Genomic DNA, 20,041 nt, shown 5'->3' on the forward strand with positions numbered 1-20,041 from the left:
ATGGAGCGCCTGGGCATGCTCGCCATATCGTCCTGACCCGTGCTGGCCCGCGTCGACCCCATATATATCCATCCCCATCCGCTCATCGAACCAAATCCTAGCCAGGTCACTCCACCCCCCCCCCCCCTTCACTCCCATGTGCCATCCAAGCTCACATTCGACAATTTCTGGCCTTCTCCAGCATGGTGGGTAGCAGATTCGAGTCTTTGATCTCCAAATCCGATGACCACGAGCTTATTCCACGTGGCCTCGAGGAGAAGATGGTCGTCCAGCTTGCGCTCCGCGCGCTCCTAGGTGACTGTTGCCCAACGGCAGCACTCGAACTCGCAAGGCCAGGAATCCATTGCATCGGCGTAACCGGTGCTTGGATCCGGCATCGTTGCCTCACCAGAGGTGGTGCGGTCCGTCTGGCGTCCGAAAGTCATGGCGGACACGCAACCCCTCCGTTGATGCGCCGAGGACGCACAATGGGCGTCCTTACACGATAACATGATGAGGCATGCCCGCCGTGCAAGGCAACGTGTGCAAGAGGCGGAAGAGGCCCTCGTGGCGATGGACGTTGGAGAGGCGGAGTCACACTCTTCGACGCCCCATATAATGCATGGGAGCAGGCGCCGTAACTGTGTCGTGATGGACATCATCTCCTTCCAGGAAGGATCCGTCATCGACGTGACGTCCACCGGCACCGTCCGGGTTACAGACTCCGACGAGGAAGACTAAGGAATGGAAGACGGCGGGAGCTCGACCTGTGAGTTGGCTAGTGTCCCATGTTCTACTCTACTTTACCGGCGACCGGATCGACAGTACGAGGGACGCAGCCGGCCGTCGGACATGGACATAGCGGAGATGGACGAGCTAAGTTTATATTAGGTTTATGTTGCATGTCATAATATGGATTTGAGGTTTTTAATTTAAGGTATCCGATTGTATAATGCATTGTTTAAGACATGTCCGGTCAGTGTCCACATATGTGATCGGCCCGTCCACGGACATTTGAGGTGTTGGATTTGCCGTGTAGATGTTGTTATGCATGTAAGCCCGCGCTTGGATTCGGGGTAATATATTACTGAGTTGTATAACTTACACCTGTATTTTACTGGCCACTAAGCAACCCATGCATGTAACTTTTACTCCCTCCGTTCCTAAATACAAGTCTTTTAAGATGTTTCATTAAAAGGACTACATACTTTAGAGTGTAGATTAATTCATTTTGCTTCGTATGTAGCCTTCTAGTGAAATTTCTAAAAAGACTTATATTTAAAAACGAATGGAGTACAAGCATATTTAAAAGCAAAAGGGTGATCCAAACGCCGTCTAAAGTTATTATCACCGTGGCTACTACACTGCAGTTGGTCCGAACCATGCAATGCGTGCGCTGGCATGCGGCACAGCCTTGAGTACTTGGACAAGTTGGGTTCGTAGCTAGCCACGGACCGTGTGTTCTTCCCGTGCACGCGCTCTTGCGTGTTGTCAACGCACACACGAGGCCCACGCACAACACCAGCTGCCGTCTTGCGCAAGCACGACGGTTGATCATTGGGTTGGATCGAATCGGATCGGACCGTGTCCACATGATTTTTCTGCTCCGGTTCGGCTCCCGCCACCGCGAGATTAATCGAGGTGCACGTTAATGGGTGGATGCCATTTTTGCATGCATGGCGCGCACGTGCGAGAATACGCAAAGGAGAAACCACCGGCTCGGTGCTTTTGCCGAGGGGAAACCATTGGCTCCATGGTATGGTGGTGGCGACTGCAAAGAGAGCGTTGGCTCACTGGTTGAACATGCGGTTGTGCAGCCCAACGACCCGAGTTCAATTTGTAGAATTGACAGGTAACGCATAGAGAGTTTTCTTTCATTTATTGAGGACTAAGTTTGACGTGGGGTGAAACCACTCATCAAAATAAATCTTGATACTCATTTAAAAAATTACGAGGACCATGTTTATCTTGGTACTCATACTAAAATAATTATGAGGACCATGTTTATCTTGGTACTCATACTAAAATAATTATGAGGACCATGTTTATCTTGGTACTCATACTAAAATAGTTGTATGCATCCTTAGTTGGTGCAGAGGCCGGGAAGTGAAATTCTCCCCATTTTTTAAAATGCTCGACTTTTTTGCTAGGTATGAGGTTATAGCACTTTGTCAGAGAGACAGAACCGCTCGCGTCGCCTCCAGGGGGGCGACTTGGGCGCCCTAGCCGCCGCCGCCCTCGACCTCCCTCCTCCCCTCCTTCCCCGTCGCCGCCGGAGGAGGCCGGCGAGCGAAGCTCGCCCGGCGGACGGCGGACGACGGGCCTTCCTCCCTTCTTCACGAGGGGGATCCTCTGGCTGAGATGCGACGGCGTTCCTGGGCGTACGGCATGGAGGCGGAGTTGGCGCGCTCGGGCGGCGGCCCGATGTGATCCTGGCGGCGTTGCGGGAGCTGCCGGCGGATCTGGGGTTCACAACCCCAGATCGGTTCTCCTTCTCGGATGATGCTGGATCCGAACATGGTGGTGGCGCCATCCCCTTCGTCGGGGATGACGGTCAGGTGGTGGGTCCTTGTGGCATTGCAGGTGGCGGCGGATTTTGGGATCCCGCTCCCGGGGACGTCGCAGGATGTGGTGGCCCGTGCAGGAGAGATGGTTTCTTCGAACAGATCTGGGTAAAAGCTTGCTTTCGGCTACTGCCAAAGCCGACGATGGCGGCGTTGTCTACGTCGTTTCCTTCCTGAAGGCATCGCCGAGGAGAAGTTCAAGGCCACTCTTTGCTACCTCCGGGGGAAACCCTAGATCAGTAGATCGGATGACGGCGATGCTCTGGTGTTGTTTCCCTCTTGGGGGCGTTATTCATGGAGGTACACGCGGGTTCGAGGGATCATTGGTCGGCATCATCGATGGAGCGGCGTTCCTTGTGACACATCGACGTCGTGGAGTCTCGGCGGCGAGGCGTAGCAAAGTCTCGACGACGGATGCGTGATGATGAACGCGTGTAGGGAGGAGGCGCTGTCTGGCACCGTGGGGGCATCGACGGCAGGCCTTGCAAGGTCGATGCGTCAATAACTCTTCTGAAGATGGATTGATGGAAAGCGGCGACGACGACCTAGGAGGGTGCGTTGGACCGGTTTGTGTCCCTCACCCGGTATGTGGCTCGGTCGGGGCCTTCGTCTTTCGATGTTAGGCTAGGTGAGAGGTCTGGCACACTTTCTGCATCCCTTCATCATTGGATAGGAGTAGCGACAGATATTGCCGAGAGGGCGGCTTCAGATATATTGATGTATTGCTTTATAAGATCTTTGTGAATAATTAATAAAATGGATGCATGCATCTTTCAGATGCAGAAGCCGGGGGTCATCCTCCTATTCTAATAAAAAAAATGATGGTGGCGAATGATTTGAACTCTGATGAAATAAGAACGAGTTGTGTCTACTTCCGGGGCCTGTCTTGATGCAACTTTATATCGGAACGTACACTGGACATCGTGTATATACAAACCAAAAAGGAAGAAACCACTGGCTCTACGTTGGAAAAACCATTGGCTCCATGGACCGTGCTGGCGACCGATTTGAACTTCAAAACTTGCTTCCCCTAAAAAAAAAGAAAAAGAAAAACTGGTCCAGGACCCATCAACGTTAACTTTCTATCACGTATGCTAAGGTGAAATAACAACAGCTTAATTGGTACTTCATCCTTTTTAAAATACTAGTAAAAGTGCCCGTGCGTTGCACCGGGTTAGATTGTTGACTTTTCGATCATGAATTTTGTATTTGAAAAGCCCGCGCATCCCCCCTCCCTCATGTCCTTACAGTCAATTCACTTGTATGTTAGTGGAAGATTAAACACCTTGAAGGATTTATTGACTGAGCATCATACTGCTCCTTGAGGATGGGAGCAAAAAAAGGACTCTGTCCAACTTCTAGAAGAGAAGCAATGTTACTAAAAGTATCCATATGCTTTGTCAGGCCATCGGTCTGGTGAAGGAAGACGACAATTTCATGAATTTGGTCGTTTGGTATCGATTGATCAGGATTCAAACACAACTCTTCAATTTGAGCAATTGCAAATTGTTGCCCTGGAATGATGAAAATAATGTAGATGTCAACGAACAACTGAAAATAGAAGAAGCAACCCTGACACACTCAACAGAGAGTTTAACTTCGACAACACGAGTCACGTATGCCGAGCGCCAGATGAACTAGTTTGCAAATCCTGCGATGGATATGCCCTTCGAGCCCTGTGAATAGGGAAAAATCGCTCAGTTCGACTCCTGGGCGTCTAGTGAATTGCAAAGATTCACAAAGAACGGAGGAGCAACCAACCTTGCTTTGCCTCAGATCCACCAGAGCTTTGTACCTTCCAACGGTTGCCATACTCCCTAGATGCTTATACACAAACTTTGGACCTAGATCAACTTTAACATGGGAGTTTGCATGCCCTCCTCCAGCTTTCATCACACTGTTGAGCAGGCGAGCAAGGTACAAGCCTTGTCGCTCGGCAACCTGTTCAGGAGTACAAGCGGCACATCATATGTACATAGCAAAATGACAGGCCTTTCGTCTGAAAGAGAAGGAACAAAATCCTAGAATGCATGACTGATATGCAGCATTGCAAAGAGATAGTCTTATGTCATGCCCAACAGCCCAAGTGTCCGCAATTTGATGGGATGTATAATCATCTGTTCAATTTTATCTTATGCTATGTTTCTATTCCACCCAATTCTATTGCACTTCAGGAAAGAGGAAACAATATATAAGACCATATTTTCTTTCTGAGATAGTAACTTTGACAAAATGCTTTCATACTCTTGAACTGCGTCAAGATAGTTCGTGAAATTACCTGAGCTAAGGCTGGGAGAACTTTCTTGCGAGTGCTTTCAAGGAATCCACAGCAATCACCAACAGCGAATACATCTGGCACTGAAGGAACACGTAACCACTCATCTACACCGATCATGCAAACAGTAATTAATTGTAAGGTCATACCAATTAATTATACCTTCCTCCAGCTGACTTAGGAAATGGCAATGACTTGACGAATGATGAAGCACCAACTCCAGTAGACCATACAAGCAAACCATAAGGAACATCCTCTCCGTTGTCCAGGATTAATTTGTCGGGTTGTACATCCTTCACGACTCCTTCAATACAAATATAAACTGAACATCAATACAATTTAGTTTAGACAAGTTCAGTTTGGGGAAAAAAATGCCCACGCAAAGATGGCCATAGTTGATGATGAGAAGCAAACTAAGCTCCCCTATTTGAAGTCTGGTCATGGAAGCGACCTGCATTGGAAGGGTGTGCCATGGTCCATTAACTATGAATCTTACGAAAAATGGCAACTGAACAATGCAAGGAATCTATGAACACTGCGTATAAAACCCTTACCAAAATTGGTAATATCTAAGTGAGATCCTTGTAGGCCAGAATATACACAATGATAATAATAACTAAAGGGTACAAATACTTCCTAATGTGCTTTATTTATGGCATCTACCCTTTGCTTATGTAGTACATGCAAATCCAACAACGATAATAATGCATTGGAGCTTCTGGTAGGAGATCAAATTGCAAAGCTTGAGTCTCGAATCAGTGCAAGCCAGAGACACATAAGGTCCTTCATTCACATGAGACTGCAAAAATTAACTGTCACAAAACCTGAAACCTGATTCAATCTGGGTGTATTTATACCATTCATCTGCTGGATAACGAACTATGTTCTCTCGAGAACTCATATATAATTCAATATTACTATCATGTAGGATGCAAATAGTAAATTATCTTCTTTAGAGCAACTTGGAAGCTCTCTCAAATATAAATAGAAAATAAATAGCCAAAAAGATTCATGAGAAAACCTAGGTGCTACACGACTTTACCTGAAGTGTAAATATACAGTTTGAATACCAATGGCCAACCTACAACTGATTCAAAAATTCCTCGCACACAGAACTGACTTGTCAGTCAGATGTCCAATTTTTTTCTGAAACTTGAATTCGTATTGCACATATTCAAAGCTAGTATGGGACAACTCAGAAATTTAGAATCGCATCCAAACTTGCTTCTGGATTTGAAATTTAGATGAGACAGAGTCGTGTCTGTCAAAATCGAAACCATTCTTAAAATGTTTCATTTGGAAAATCACAAAACTGGGAGTTTCACGAAATTCAGCGGTGTGACCATGTCAATGTCTTCACGTATGAACTACTTTCTCAAATCACGTTGGCGTACAGCGACAATGTGTGCAAGAGACAACACGTTTTAAACTGTCCCCAAATAGCATTAGTTTCAGAAGTTCAGAAGGTGAGAGACAGTAAGGAGGCGACTCACCCAACCGCGCGAGCTTCAGCCTGAGCTCGCTGATCTCCGACCGGAGGGCCTAGCCGTCGGGGGCGAAGATGGATCCAGCCTCGGGTGTGGCGCATGTGACGGTGAGGAGCGCCGCGACGGTCAGCAGCGCCGCGGCGGAGCGGCGGGCCGGAGAGACGGGTGGGAAGGTGGGGAGGTGGAGGCTGAAAGCGAGTGAGAGGAGGCGAAGGGGCAGCAGGAGGAACGCCGCGGTGACGAGGGGGGCTGCCCCGGCGGCCTCCGCGGCGACGCTCTGGGCGTCGAGGTGCCGGAGCAGCTCCACCACCACCTCGAGGTAGCCCTTCTCCGCGGCGGCCAGGAGCGGCGTCTTCCCGGCCTCGTTGGCCTCCGCGGCGACGCCCTGGGCGTCGAGGTGCCGGAGCAGCTCCACCACCACCTCGAGGCGGCCCTTCTCCACGGCAGCCAGGAGCGGCGTCTCCCGGGCCTCGTTGGCCTCCGCGGCCACGGCGCAGCGGACCGCCTCCAGCCCCTCTCCTACCGCCACGACCATCGCCGCCTCGTCCAGCGCGCGACGCAGCGCTGCGGCGTCCCCGACCCGCGCAGCCATGTGGATCCGAACTTCCTTGCCCTCCTCGCCACGCCGGAGCCCTACTGCGAAGCTCACATCGTCGGCCAGATCCGCGAGCTCTCTGTTTCTGCACGCGCGTAGGCAGACGAGCCCCAGCTTCAGGGAGGACTGCGGGTTGGTTTCGGTAAACCTCAGGGGCTTTTTTGCAAAAATGCCGCGACGTACGACAAAAGCCGTCGGTGCTTTATTAGTAGGGATAGATAAGTTATGTTTAACATTTTAATAGAAAACTATACACGGATGTACATAGACATATTTTAAAATATAAATTAATTCATTTTATTTCATATGTAGTCAGTTAGTTAAATTTTAAAAAAAACTTATATTTAGAAACATACTGTAGGTAGTAGTTAAAATAGCATCGGCATAGTCACGTCAGTTGGTGATCATGCAAAAACAGACAAACGAACGAACGCGGGCACTCGAAGCCAGTGCGACTTTTATTTTATTTTTGGAACGAGTCGAAGCCGGTGCGAATTGGCAAAAGCAAGTTGCGTTTGAGTAAGCACGCACCATGATTTTCCAACGACATACACTAGCTAGCTCCTGCGCCGAGTCGCCGATTCTTCTGCTTTATCATTTCTTTCTTTCGCGTGAGATTCTTCCGTAGTTCAATCGCCGAGGACGCCGCGGCGGAAGACGCGTCGATCGGCGACCGCCACACGTACTCCGTAATTAACAAAACGGGAATCGATCCCAGGTGGTCGTGTCGGAGTCCAGATGCCAAGCCTGATAAAAAAAAAACAAAACAATATCGCAAGTGAAACGATGGATGATTTGTTTCGCGGTCTCATGTGCTTCTTCGCTGTAAATTTTGAACAATGCTACACGTACAGAAGTTTTACGGGCTGAGCTAAGATGGAATGTATTGATTGGTGATCAAGATGAAGCGGGTCCCACCTCAAAAATTAGGGGAGGAGATTAGTGAGGAGAAAAAACAGTACGTAAAACTTCTGTAAAAAGTCCATTTTCCCTAGTGCCGAAACAAACAAACGCGAGCACCTGGAAGTCAGTCAGTACGATTAGACAAAAGCAGGTTGCACCATGCATGGGATCCATCCATAGATGCCATCCATTATTTTCCCTTTCTTCTTCTCCGTCGTCGTCCTGACAGATTCTTGGTCTGTTCAATCATTCGGTGGTGCGTGGTGGAAGCTGCCTGCGTCGGTGAGCGCCAAACGCACGTAATTAAACGCCCGGGATCTATTCCAGGTAGTCGCATCGGAGCCCATAAACCGGTCCGGTAAAGATCGTAACTGAAATCATGGATGATTTGTTTGCTTAGCCTGAAACGTGTGTGTCTCGTGCAGGGCCATGTCCCGGGGTTCCGCGACTTCGCTGTCCAAATTTCAATGCGCCGGAAGCTTGTCGATGCACTGATTGATTGAGTGTACAGAGGCATCGAAAACTCCCATGAGAATACTACAGAAATATCTGTAAGCGGACTACGTAGTAACGGATTCATCTTCCGTCGTCACGATGTGTGTCTCTCAGACGCGTGTGCACAGAACAAAAACAAATCACTACTAGAACGGCCGGGCGTGTCCGTTTCAAGGATCGACGTTGGAGGTGTCCTTAGCCTTGCATCCACTTCAAACCATGCATGCATGCATGCGTGCGTGCGCCGCAGCACAACCTTGAATGGTTCGACAAGTTAATTAAGGTCCCACGCCACGAGCCATGCAAATTCATCTTCCGTGCACGCTAGCGTACGTGTTGTCGATGCACGAGGCCAACCCACACGCCATCTTCTGCCTTGCGCAAGCATGATGACGGTTGGTCGTTGGATTGGATCGGACCGGATCGCCGTTCGCCGCCGCCGTGGCCACATGAAGTTTTCTCTGGTTCAGCTGCCGTCCCCGGCGATTTGTGGAGCGCGGCGTCGCGGCCACACGATGCATCTCCAAACCAGAGGCTCACGTCGCATCTCAGGAACGCTTGCGCGCGCCTCTGGAGAACCCCGAAGTTAAAGCTGTGTGCCGCTTGAAATATTCATCGGTCGCTACCGTGCGGCCCTGTCCAGCCACGAGCCGCCACGCACGCACGCACCAACGCCGGGGCGGCCCTCGGTTCTTCTACGTCCGGGCGCCGGCCGGTGTCGCCGTACGTGGGCCTGCGCTCCGTGTCGCGGCGGTCGCCTCCGTGCGGTGCTGTGTGGTGCGGCGGCCGTCGCTCCCGGCCGTGTTCGCGGATAAGGCCGCGCGCAAGTGGGAATAGATGGGGGTAACGTGTCGAGTCCATGCAGATGGGGGCCAATCCGATCATTTGTCTCGGAACTGGTGCCGTTTGACGGGACGGGTGGATCATGGCGCTCACTTCTTCGACCATATAACTACACCGTAAATTAAGAAAAGGGATTTGAAAAGTTCCAGTTTCGCATTTTGGAAGTTTTTGTCAAAAAGTATTAAAAATACTTAGTTCCTATTAAACACATTAAGCATGGCATGAAGTGTGGCCAGCTAGCTACGTCACGCGGCGCAAGCAGGTTGGCCACGGTAAAAAATCTTTTGATTTTTTTTAATGAAGGTGATGATTATTTTTTAAATATTTTTTCTTTTAAATGAAAGTGAGAACCTATGGTATTTTTAAATAGAGGATTATGCAAAGTGACGTTCGCTGGTAGGCCGAGATGGTATTTCTTTTATTTTTTTAATTAAGACAAAAGAGTTGCCTCATATATTAAATAAGGAGGAGCAAGAGTTTGTTACAACACACCCAAGATACGGCATGACAATTATTCTCGCAATACGAACGACACTAGCTTCTTAGCCCCCGCTTTTCTCGATTATGGAACAACGGTCAAAGTTATCCTTAGTAACTAGTGGACTAAAGTATTTTTCTCGATTATGGACGTGATTAAAGAGTTCGTTGTAAAGGGTTACGTCGATGCAAGCTTTGACACTATTCCGAATAACTCTGAGTAGTAAACCGGATTCGTATAGTGGAGCAGTCATTTGGAATAGTTCCAAATAGCACGTAGTAGCAGCATGTATAGGATGACATAGAGATTTGTAAAGCACACACGGATCTGAAAGGTTCAGATGCATTGACTAAAAACCTCTCTCACAAGTAAGACATGATCGAAGCCCAGAACTGTATGGGTGTTAGATTCATTACAATCACACAATGATGCGAACTAGATTATTGACTCTACTGCAAGTAGGAGACTGTTGGAAATATGCCCTAGAGGCAATACTAAATGTTGGGTAACGTAGCATAAATTCAAAAAAATTCCTACGCATGTTCAGATCTTCCTATGGAGAGACCAGCAACGAGAGAGGGGTAAGAGCATCTTCGTACCTTTGAAGATCGCTAAGCGGAAGCGTTTGCTAGAACGCGGTTGATGGAGTCGTACTCGCGGCGATTCTGATCTAGTGCCGAACAACGGCACCTCCGCGTTCAACACACGTGCAGCCCGGTGACGTCTCCTGCACCTTGATCCAGCAAGGAGGAGGGAGAGGTTGGGGAAGAAGACCAGCAACACGACGGCGTGGTGTTGGTGGAGAGACGAGGTCTCCCGGCAAGGCTTCGCCAAGCACCGGCAGAGAGGAGGAGGGAGAGGGCAGGGCTGCGAGAGAGAGAGATTAAACCGTGTCTCAAACAGCCCCGAACCTCATCTATATATAGGGGGAGAGGGAGGGGGCGCAGCCCTTAGGGTTCCCACCCCTAAGGGGTGCGGCAGCCCTCAGATGGGGAAGGGGTGGCGGCCAGGGCAAGGGGGAGGGGTGGCGCACCCCTCTGGTGGGCCTAAGGCCCACCTAAATTAGGGTTCCCCCCCTCTTTTCCTTTCCCCTGCGCCATGGGCTGAGTGGGGAGGCATACCAGCCCAACTAGGGGCTGGTTCTCACCCCCACTTAGCCCATCTTACCTCTTGGGGTCGCAGCCCCCCTTCGGTGGTCCCCCGGGACCACCTCCGGTGGTCCCGGTGGTCCCGGTACGTTACCGGTGATGCCCGAAACACTTCCGGTCTCCGAAACCATCCGTCCTATATATCAATCTTTACCTCCGGACCATTCCGGAGCTCCTCGTGACGTCCTGGATCTCATCCGGGACTCCGAACATCTTTCGGTAATCTCGTATAACAATTCCCTATAACCCTAGCGTCATCGAACCTTAAGTGTGTAGACCCTACGGGTTCAGGAGACAGGCAGACATGACCGAGACACCTCTCTGGCCAATAACCATCAGCGGGGTCTGGATACCCATGGTGGCTCCCACTAGCTCCACGATGATCTCATCGGATGAACCACGATGTCAAGGATTCAATCAATCCCGTATACGATTCCCTTTGTCTGTCGGTATAGAACTTGCCCGAGATTCGATCGTCGGTATACCTATACCTTGTTCAATCTCGTTACTGGTAAGTCTCTTTACTCGTTCCGTAGCACGTCATCGTGTGACTAACTCCTTAGTCACATTGAGCTCATGATGATGTTCTACCGAGTGGGCCCAGAGATACCTCTCCGTCACACGGAGTGACAAATCCCGATCTCGATTCGTGCCAACCCAACAGACACTTTCGGAGGTACACGTAGTGCACCTTTATAGTCACCCGGTTACGTTTTGACGTTTGATACACCCAAAGCACTCCTACGGTATCCGGGAGTTGCACAATCTCACGGTCGAAGGAAAAGATACTTGACATTAGAAAAGCATTAGCATACGAACAATACGATCTAGTGCTAGGCTTAGGATTGGGTCTTGTCCACCACATCATTCTCCCAATGATGTGATCCCGTTATCAATGACATCCAATGTCCATGATCAGGAAATCATGATCATCTATTGACTAACGAGCTAGCTAACTAGAGGCTTGCTAGGGACACATTGTGATCTATTCATTCACACATGTATTAGTGTTTCCTGTTAATACAATTATAGCATGAACGATAGACGATTATCATGAACAAGGAAATATGATAATAACCATTTTATTATTGCCTCTAGGGCATATTTCCAACAGTCTCCCACTTGCACTAGAGACAATAATCTAGTTACATTGTGATGTATCGAACACCCATAGCATTATGGTGCTGATCATGTTTTGCTCGTGGAAGAGGTTTAGTCAACGGGTCTGCAATATTCAGATCCGTGTGTACTTTACAAATATCTATCACTCCAGTTTGGACATGGTCCTGGATGGAGTTGTAGCGGCGCTTGATGTGCTTCGTCTTCCGGTGAAACCTGGGCTCTTTGGCTATGGCAATGGCGCCAGTGTTATCACAGAAGAGTGTCATAGGACCCGACGCGCTTGGAACCACTCCAAGGTCGGTGATGAGCTCCTTCATCCAAATTCCTTCATGAGCCGCTTCTGAAGCAGCTATGTACTCCGCTTCACATGTAGATGCTGCCACGACTTCTTGCTTGCTGCTGCACCAGCTCACTGCCCCACCATTCAACACATATACGTATCCGTTTTGTGACTTAGAGTCATCCGGATCTGTGTCGAAGCTAGCATCGACGTAACCCTTTACGACGAGCTCTTCGTCACCTTCATAAACGAGAAACATTTCCTTAGTCCTTTTCAGGTACTTAAGGATATTCTTGACCGCTGTCCAGTGTTCCGCACCGGGATTACTTTGGTACCTTCCTACCAAGCTTATCGCAAGGTTTATATCAGGTCTGGTACACAGCATGGCATACATTAGAGAGCCCACGGCTGAAGCGTAGGGGACAGAACTCATCTTTTCTCTATCTGCTGTCGTGGTCGGCGACTGAGTCTTACTCAATCTCATACTTTGCAAAACTGGCAAGAACCCTTTCTTTGAGTTTTCAATATTGAATTTCTTCAATATCTTGTCAAGGTATGTACTTTGCGAAAGACCTATGAGGCGTCTCGATCTATCTCTATAGATCTTGATGCCTAATATGTATGCAGCTTCTCCAAGGTCCTTCATTGAAAAACTCTTGTTCAAATAGGCCTTTATGCTCTCCAACATCTCTATATCATTCCCCATCAACAATATGTCATCCACATATAGTACGAGGAAAGCTACAGAGCTCCCACTCACTTTCTTGTACAGACAGGCTTCTCCGTAAACCTGTATGAACCCAAACGCCTTAATCACCTCATTAAAGCGAATGTTCCAACTCCGAGATGCTTGCACCAGCCCATAGATGGAGCGCTGGAGCTTGCATACTTTGTTAGCACCTTTAGGATCGACAAAACCTTCTGGTTGCATCATATACAACTCTTCCTTAAGATTCCCGTTAAGGAACGCTGTTTTGACGTTCATTTGCCAAATTTCATAATCATAAAAGGCGGCAATTGCTAACATGATTCGGACTGATTTTAGCTTCGCTACGGGAGAGAAAGTCTCTTCGTAGTCAACTCCTTGAATTTGTCGAAAACCCTTTGCGACAAGTCGAGCTTTATAAACGGTTACATTACCGTTTGCATCAGTCTTCTTCTTGAAGATCCATTTATTTTCTATGGCTCGCCGTTCATCGGGCAAGTCCACCAAAGTCCATACTTTGTTCTCATACATGGATCCTATCTCGGATTTCATGGCCTCAAGCCATTTGTTGGAATCCGGGCCCGCCATCGCTTCTTCATAGTTCGAAGGTTCACCGTTGTCTAACAACATGATTTCCATCACAGGGTTGCCGTACCACTCTGGTGCGGAGCGTACCCTTGTGGACCTTCGTGGTTCAGTAGTAACTTGATCCGAAGCTTCATGATCATCATCATTAACTTCCTCTTCAGTCGGTGTAGGCACCACAGGAACAACTTCTTGCGCTGCGCTACTTTCCTGTTCGAGAGGGGGTGTAATTACCTCATCAAGTTCTACCTTCCTCCCACTTACTTCTTTCGAGAGAAACTCTTTCTCTAGAAAGGATCCGTTCTTGGCAACAAAGGTTTTACCTTCGGATCTAAGATAGAAGGTATACCCAATAGTTTCCTTGGGGTATCCTATGAATACGCATTTCTCCGCTTTGGGTTCGAGCTTTTCTGGTTGAAGTTTCTTCACATAAGCATCGCAGCCCCAAACTTTAAGAAACGACAACTTAGGTTTCTTGCCAAACCATAGTTCATACGGTGTCGTCTCAACGGATTTAGACGGTGCCCTATTTAAAGTGAATGCTGCAGCTTCTAATGCGTATCCCCAAAATGACAGCGGTAAGTCGGTGAGAGACATCATAGATCGTACCATATCTAATAAAGTACGATTACGACGTTCAGACACTCCGTTGCGCTGCGGTGTGCCAGGCGGTGTTAGTTGTGAAACGATTCCATACTTCCTTAGGTGTGTGCCAAACTCGTGACTCAAATATTCTCCTCCACGATCAGATCGTAGACATTTTATTTTTCTGTCACGTTGATTCTCAACCTCACTCTGAAATTCCTTGAACTTTTCAAACGTCTCAGATTTGTGCTTCATCAAGTAGATATACCCATACCTACTCAAATCATCGGTAAGAGTGAGAACATAACGATAACCACTGCGAGCTTCAACGTTCATTGGACCACACACATCAGTATGTATTATTTCCAATAAGTCGGAGGCTCTCTCCATTATTCCTGAGAATGGAGTCTTAGTCATCTTGCCCATGAGTCTTAGTCATCTTGCCCATGAGGCACGGTTCGCATGTGTCAAATGATTCAAAGTCAAGAGACTCTAGCAGTCCATCAGTATGGAGCTTCTTCATGCGCTTAACGCCGATATGACCAAGGCGGCAGTGCCACAAGTATGTGGGACTATCATTATCAACTTTGCATCTTTTGGTACTCACACTATGAATATGTGTAACATCACGATCGAGATTCATCAAGAATAAACCATTCACCAGCGGAGCATGACCATAAAACATATCACTCATATAAATAGAACAACCATTATTCTCTGACTTAAATGAGTAGCCGTCTCGCATTAAGCAAGACCCTGATACAATGTTCATGCTTAAAGCTGGTACTAAATAACAATTATTAAGGTTTAAAACTAATCCCGACGGTAGATGTAGAGGTAGCGTGCCGACGGCGATCACATCGACCTTTGAACCATTCCCGACGCGCATCGTCACCTTGTCCTTGGCCAGTCTCCGCTTATTCCGCAGTTCCTGCTTTGAGTTGCAAATGTGAGCAACAGCACCGGTATCAAATACCCAGGAGCTACTACGAGCGCTGGTAAGGTACACATCAATAACATGTATATCACATATACCTTTAACGTTGCCGGCCTTCTTGTCCGCTAAGTATTTGGGGCAGTTCCGCTTCCAGTGACCTTTTCCCTTGCAGTAGAAGCACTCAGTCTCAGGCTTGGGTCCGTTCTTTTTCTTCTTCCCGGCATCTGGCTTACCGGGCGCGGCAACAGCTTTGCCGTATTTCTTGAAGTTCTTCTTACCCCTGCCTTTCTTGAAACTAGTGGTCTTGTTGACCATCAACACTTGATGCTCCTTCTTGATTTCTACTTCTGCAGACTTGAGCATCGAGTACAACTCGGGAATGGTTTTCTCCATCCCTTGCATGTTGTAGTTAAGCACAAAGCCTTTGTAGCTTGGTGGGAGAGACTGGAGGATTCTGTCAATGATAGCATCATCCGGAAGTTCGACTCCAAGTGAAGTCAGACGACCGTGTAACCCAGACATTTTGAGTATGTGCTCACTGACAGAACTGTTCTCCTCCATCTTACAGCTGAAGAATTTGTCGGAGACTTCATATCTCTCGACACGGGCATGAGCTTGAAAAACTAGCTTCAGCTCTTGGAACATCTCATATGCCCCGTGTTGCTCAAAACGTCTTTGGAGCCCCGTTTCTAAACTGTATAACATGCCACACCTGACCAGAGAGTAGTCATCACTCCGCGCTTGCCAGACATTTAGAACGTCCTGCGCTGCTGCGGGAGCGGGAGGGTCACCTAGCGGCGCATTAAGGACATAAGCCTTTTTAGCTGCTTCAAGAATGAGCTTCAGGTTGCGAACCCAGTCCGCATAGTTGCTACCATCATCTTTCAGCTTGTTTTTCTCTAGGAATGCGTTGAAGTTGAGGTTGACGTTGGACATCTACAATATTTATAAAGACAACTTTTAGACTAAGTTCATGACAATTAAGTTCATTTAATCAAATTAAGTATGAACTCCCACTTAAATCGACATCCCTCTAGTCATCTAAGTGATGCATGATCCATGTTGACTAACCCGTGTCCGATCATCACGTGAGAGGGACTAGTCACCATGGTGAGCAACTTCATGCTGATCGTATTCAACCATACGACTCATGTTCGACCTTTCGGTCTCTTGTATTCGAGGTCATGTCTGTACATGCTAAGCTCGTCGAGTCAACCTAAGTGTTTTGCGTGTGTAAATCTGGCTTACACCCGTTGTATGCGAACGTTAGAATCTATCACACCCGATCATCACGTGGTGCTTCGAGACAACGAACCTTCGCAATGGTGCACACTTAGGGGAATACGTTCTCGAAATTTTAGGAGGGATCATCTTATTATGCTACCGTCGTTCTAAGCAATAAGATGTAAAACATGATAAACATCACAATGCAATCATATAGTGACATGATATGGCCATTATCATCTTTGCTCTTTCGATCTCCATATTCAGGCATCGCATGATCATCATCGTCACCGGCGTGACACCATGATCTCTATCATCATGATCTCCATCATCGTGTCTCCGTGAAGTCGTCACGCCAACTACTACTATCACTACTACTATGGCTAACCGTTAGCAATGAAGTAAAAGTAGCAAGCACATGGCGTTGCATCTCACACAAAAAAATTAAGACAACTCCTATGGCTCCTGCCGGTTGTCATACTCATCGACATGCAAGTCGTGAAACCTATTACAATAACATGATCATCTCATACATCATACATGCAACATCACAACTTTGGCCATATCACATCACATGTCAAACCCTGCAAAAACAAGTTAGACGTCCTCTAATTGTTGTTGCAAGTTTTACGTGGCTGATTTGGGTTTCTAGAAAGAACGCCTTCTTACCTACGTGACAGCCACAACGATGATATGCCAAAGCTATTTACCCTTCATAAGGACCCTTTTCATCAAATCCAATCCGACTAGAGTAGGAGAGACAGACACCCGCTAGCCACCTTTATGCACGATGTGCATGTCTGTCGGTGGAACCAGTCTCACGTAAGCGTACGTGTAAGGTCGGTCCGGGCCGCTTCATCCCACAATACCGCCGGAAAAGAATAAGACTAGTAACGGCAAGCAAATTGAAAAACCATCGCCCACAACTTTTGTGTTCTACTCGTGCATAGAATCTACGCATAGAAAACCTGGCTCGGATGCCACTGTTGGGTAACGTAGCATAAATTCAAAAAATTTCCTACGCATGTTCAGATCTTCCTATGGAGAGACCAGCAACGAGAGAGGGGTAAGAGCATCTTCGTACCTTTGAAGATCGCTAAGCGGAAGCGTTTGCTAGAACGCGGTTGATGGAGTCGTACTCGCGGCGATTCTGATCTAGTGCCGAACAACGGCACCTCCGCGTTCAACACACGTGCAGCCCGGTGACGTCTCCCGCACCTTGATCCAGCAAGGAGGAGGGAGAGGTTGGTGAAGAAGACCAGCAACACGACGGCGTGGTGTTGGTGGAGAGACGAGGTCTCCCGGCAAGGCTTCGCCAAGCACCGGCAGAGAGGAGGAGGGAGAGGGCAGGGCTGCGAGAGAGAGAGATTAAACCGTGTCTCAAACAGCCCCGAACCTCATCTATATATAGGGGGAGAGGGAGGGGGCGCAGCCCTTAGGGTTCCCACCCCTAAGGGGTGCGGCAGCCCTCAGATGGGGAAGGGGTGGCGGCCAGGGCAAGGGGGAGGGGTGGCGCACCCCTCTGGTGGGCCTAAGGCCCACCTAAATTAGGGTTCCCCCCCTCTTTTCCTTTCCCCTGCGCCATGGGCTGAGTGGGGAGGCATACCAGCCCAACTAGGGGCTGGTTCTCACCCCCACTTAGCCCATCTTACCTCTTGGGGTCGCAGCCCCCCTTCGGTGGTCCCCCGGGACCACCTCCGGTGGTCCCGGTGGTCCCGGTACGTTACCGGTGATGCCCGAAACACTTCCGGTCTCCGAAACCATCCGTCCTATATATCAATCTTTACCTCCGGACCATTCCGGAGCTCCTCGTGACGTCCTGGATCTCATCCGGGACTCCGAACATCTTTCGGTAATCTCGTATAACAATTCCCTATAACCCTAGCGTCATCGAACCTTAAGTGTGTAGACCCTACGGGTTCGGGAGACAGGCAGACATGACCGAGACACCTCTTTGGCCAATAACCATCAGCGGGGTCTGGATACCCATGGTGGCTCCCACTAGCTCCACGATGATCTCATCGGATGAACCATGATGTCAAGGATTCAATCAATCCCGTATACGATTCCCTTTGTCTGTCGGTATAGAACTTGCCCGAGATTCGATCGTCGGTATACCTATACCTTGTTCAATCTCGTTACTGGTAAGTCTCTTTACTCGTTCCGTAGCACGTCATCGTGTGACTAACTCCTTAGTCACATTGAGCTCATGATGATGTTCTACCGAGTGGGCCCAGAGATACCTCTCCGTCACACGGAGTGACAAATCCCGATCTCGATTCGTGCCAACCCAACAGACACTTTCGGAGGTACACGTAGTGCACCTTTATAGTCACCCGGTTACGTTTTGACGTTTGATACACCCAAAGCACTCCTACGGTATCCGGGAGTTGCACAATCTCACGGTCGAAGGAAAAGATACTTGACATTAGAAAAGCATTAGCATACGAACAATACGATCTAGTGCTAGGCTTAGGATTGGGTCTTGTCCACCACATCATTCTCCCAATGATGTGATCCCGTTATCAATGACATCCAATGTCCATGATCAGGAAATCATGATCATCTATTGACTAACGAGCTAGCTAACTAGAGGCTTGCTAGGGACACATTGTGATCTATTCATTCACACATGTATTAGTGTTTCCTGTTAATACAATTATAGCATGAACGATAGACGATTATCATGAACAAGGAAATATGATAATAACCATTTTATTATTGCCTCTAGGGCATATTTCCAACACTAAATTGGTTATTATTATATTTCCTTGTTCATGATAATCGTTTATTGTCCATGCTAGAATTGTATTGATTGGAAACTCAAATACATGTGTGGATACATAGACAACACACTGTCCCTAGTGAGCCTCTAGTTGACTAGCTCCTTGATCAAAGATGGTCAAGGTTTCCTGGCCATAGGCAAGTGTTGTCACTTGATAACGGGATCACATCATTGGGAGAATGATGTGATGGACAAGACCCAAAACTATGAACGTAGCATATGATCGTGTCAGTTTATTGCTACTATTTTCTGCATGTCAATGTATTTGTTCCTATGACCATGAGATCATGCCACTCCCGGACACCGGAAGAATACCTTGTGGGTTATCAAACATCGCAACGTAACTGGGTGACTATAAAGGTGCTCTACAGGTATCTCCAAAGGTATCTGTTGGGTTGGCATGGATCAAGACTGGGATTTGTCACTCTGTGTGACGGAGAGGTATCTCGTGGCCCACTCGGTAATACAACATCACAACAAGCCTTGCAAGCAATGTGACTAAGGAGTTAGTTATGGGATCTTGTATTACGGAACAAGTAAAGAGACTTGCCGGTAACGAGATTGAATTAGGTATGGAGATACCGACGATCGAATCTCGGGCAAGTAATATACCGAAGGACAAAGGGAACAACATACGGAATTAACTCAATCCTTGACATAGAGGTTCAACCGATAGAGATCTTCGTAGAATATGTGGGAGCCAATATGGACATCCAGGTCCCGCTATTGGTCATTGACCGGAGAGTGTCTCAGGTCATGTCTGCATAGTTCTTGAACCCGCAGGGTCTGCACACTTAAGGTTCGGTGACGTTTCGGTATAGTTGAGTTATATGTGTTGGTGACCGAAGTTTCTTTCGGAGTCCCGGATGAGATCCCGGACGTGACGAGGAGTTCCGGAATGGTCCGGAAACGAATATTGATATATAGGAAGTTGGTATTTGGATTCCGGAAGGTTTTCGCGCATTGCCGGCAGTGTACCGGGAGTGATGAATGGGTTCCGGGGGGCCACTAGGTGGGCCCACCACGCCCCAAGGGGTCCACATGGGTTTA

At 48.2% G+C, this 20,041-nt stretch overlaps 1 protein-coding gene across 1 annotated transcript; it reads right to left on the reverse strand.

Annotated features, from left to right (window-relative positions):
* Positions 1-3,813: 3,813 nt before the first annotated feature.
* LOC123424906 (ankyrin repeat-containing protein NPR4-like) lies at positions 3,814-7,109 on the reverse strand. The gene is made up of 5 exons (XM_045108598.1): positions 6,312-7,109; positions 4,981-5,269; positions 4,822-4,901; positions 4,305-4,484; positions 3,814-4,219 (listed from the first exon to the last, which is right to left on the reverse strand). The coding sequence occupies exon 1, from the start codon at positions 6,895-6,897 to the stop codon at positions 6,361-6,363; it is 537 nt and encodes a 178-aa protein (XP_044964533.1). The 5' UTR covers positions 6,898-7,109; the 3' UTR covers positions 3,814-4,219; positions 4,305-4,484; positions 4,822-4,901; positions 4,981-5,269; positions 6,312-6,360.
* Positions 7,110-20,041: the final 12,932 nt, after the last annotated feature.

The sequence above is a fragment of the Hordeum vulgare genome, chromosome 2H (assembly GCF_904849725.1).
Source record: "Hordeum vulgare subsp. vulgare chromosome 2H, MorexV3_pseudomolecules_assembly, whole genome shotgun sequence".
Classification (NCBI taxonomy): domain Eukaryota; kingdom Viridiplantae; phylum Streptophyta; class Magnoliopsida; order Poales; family Poaceae; genus Hordeum; species Hordeum vulgare.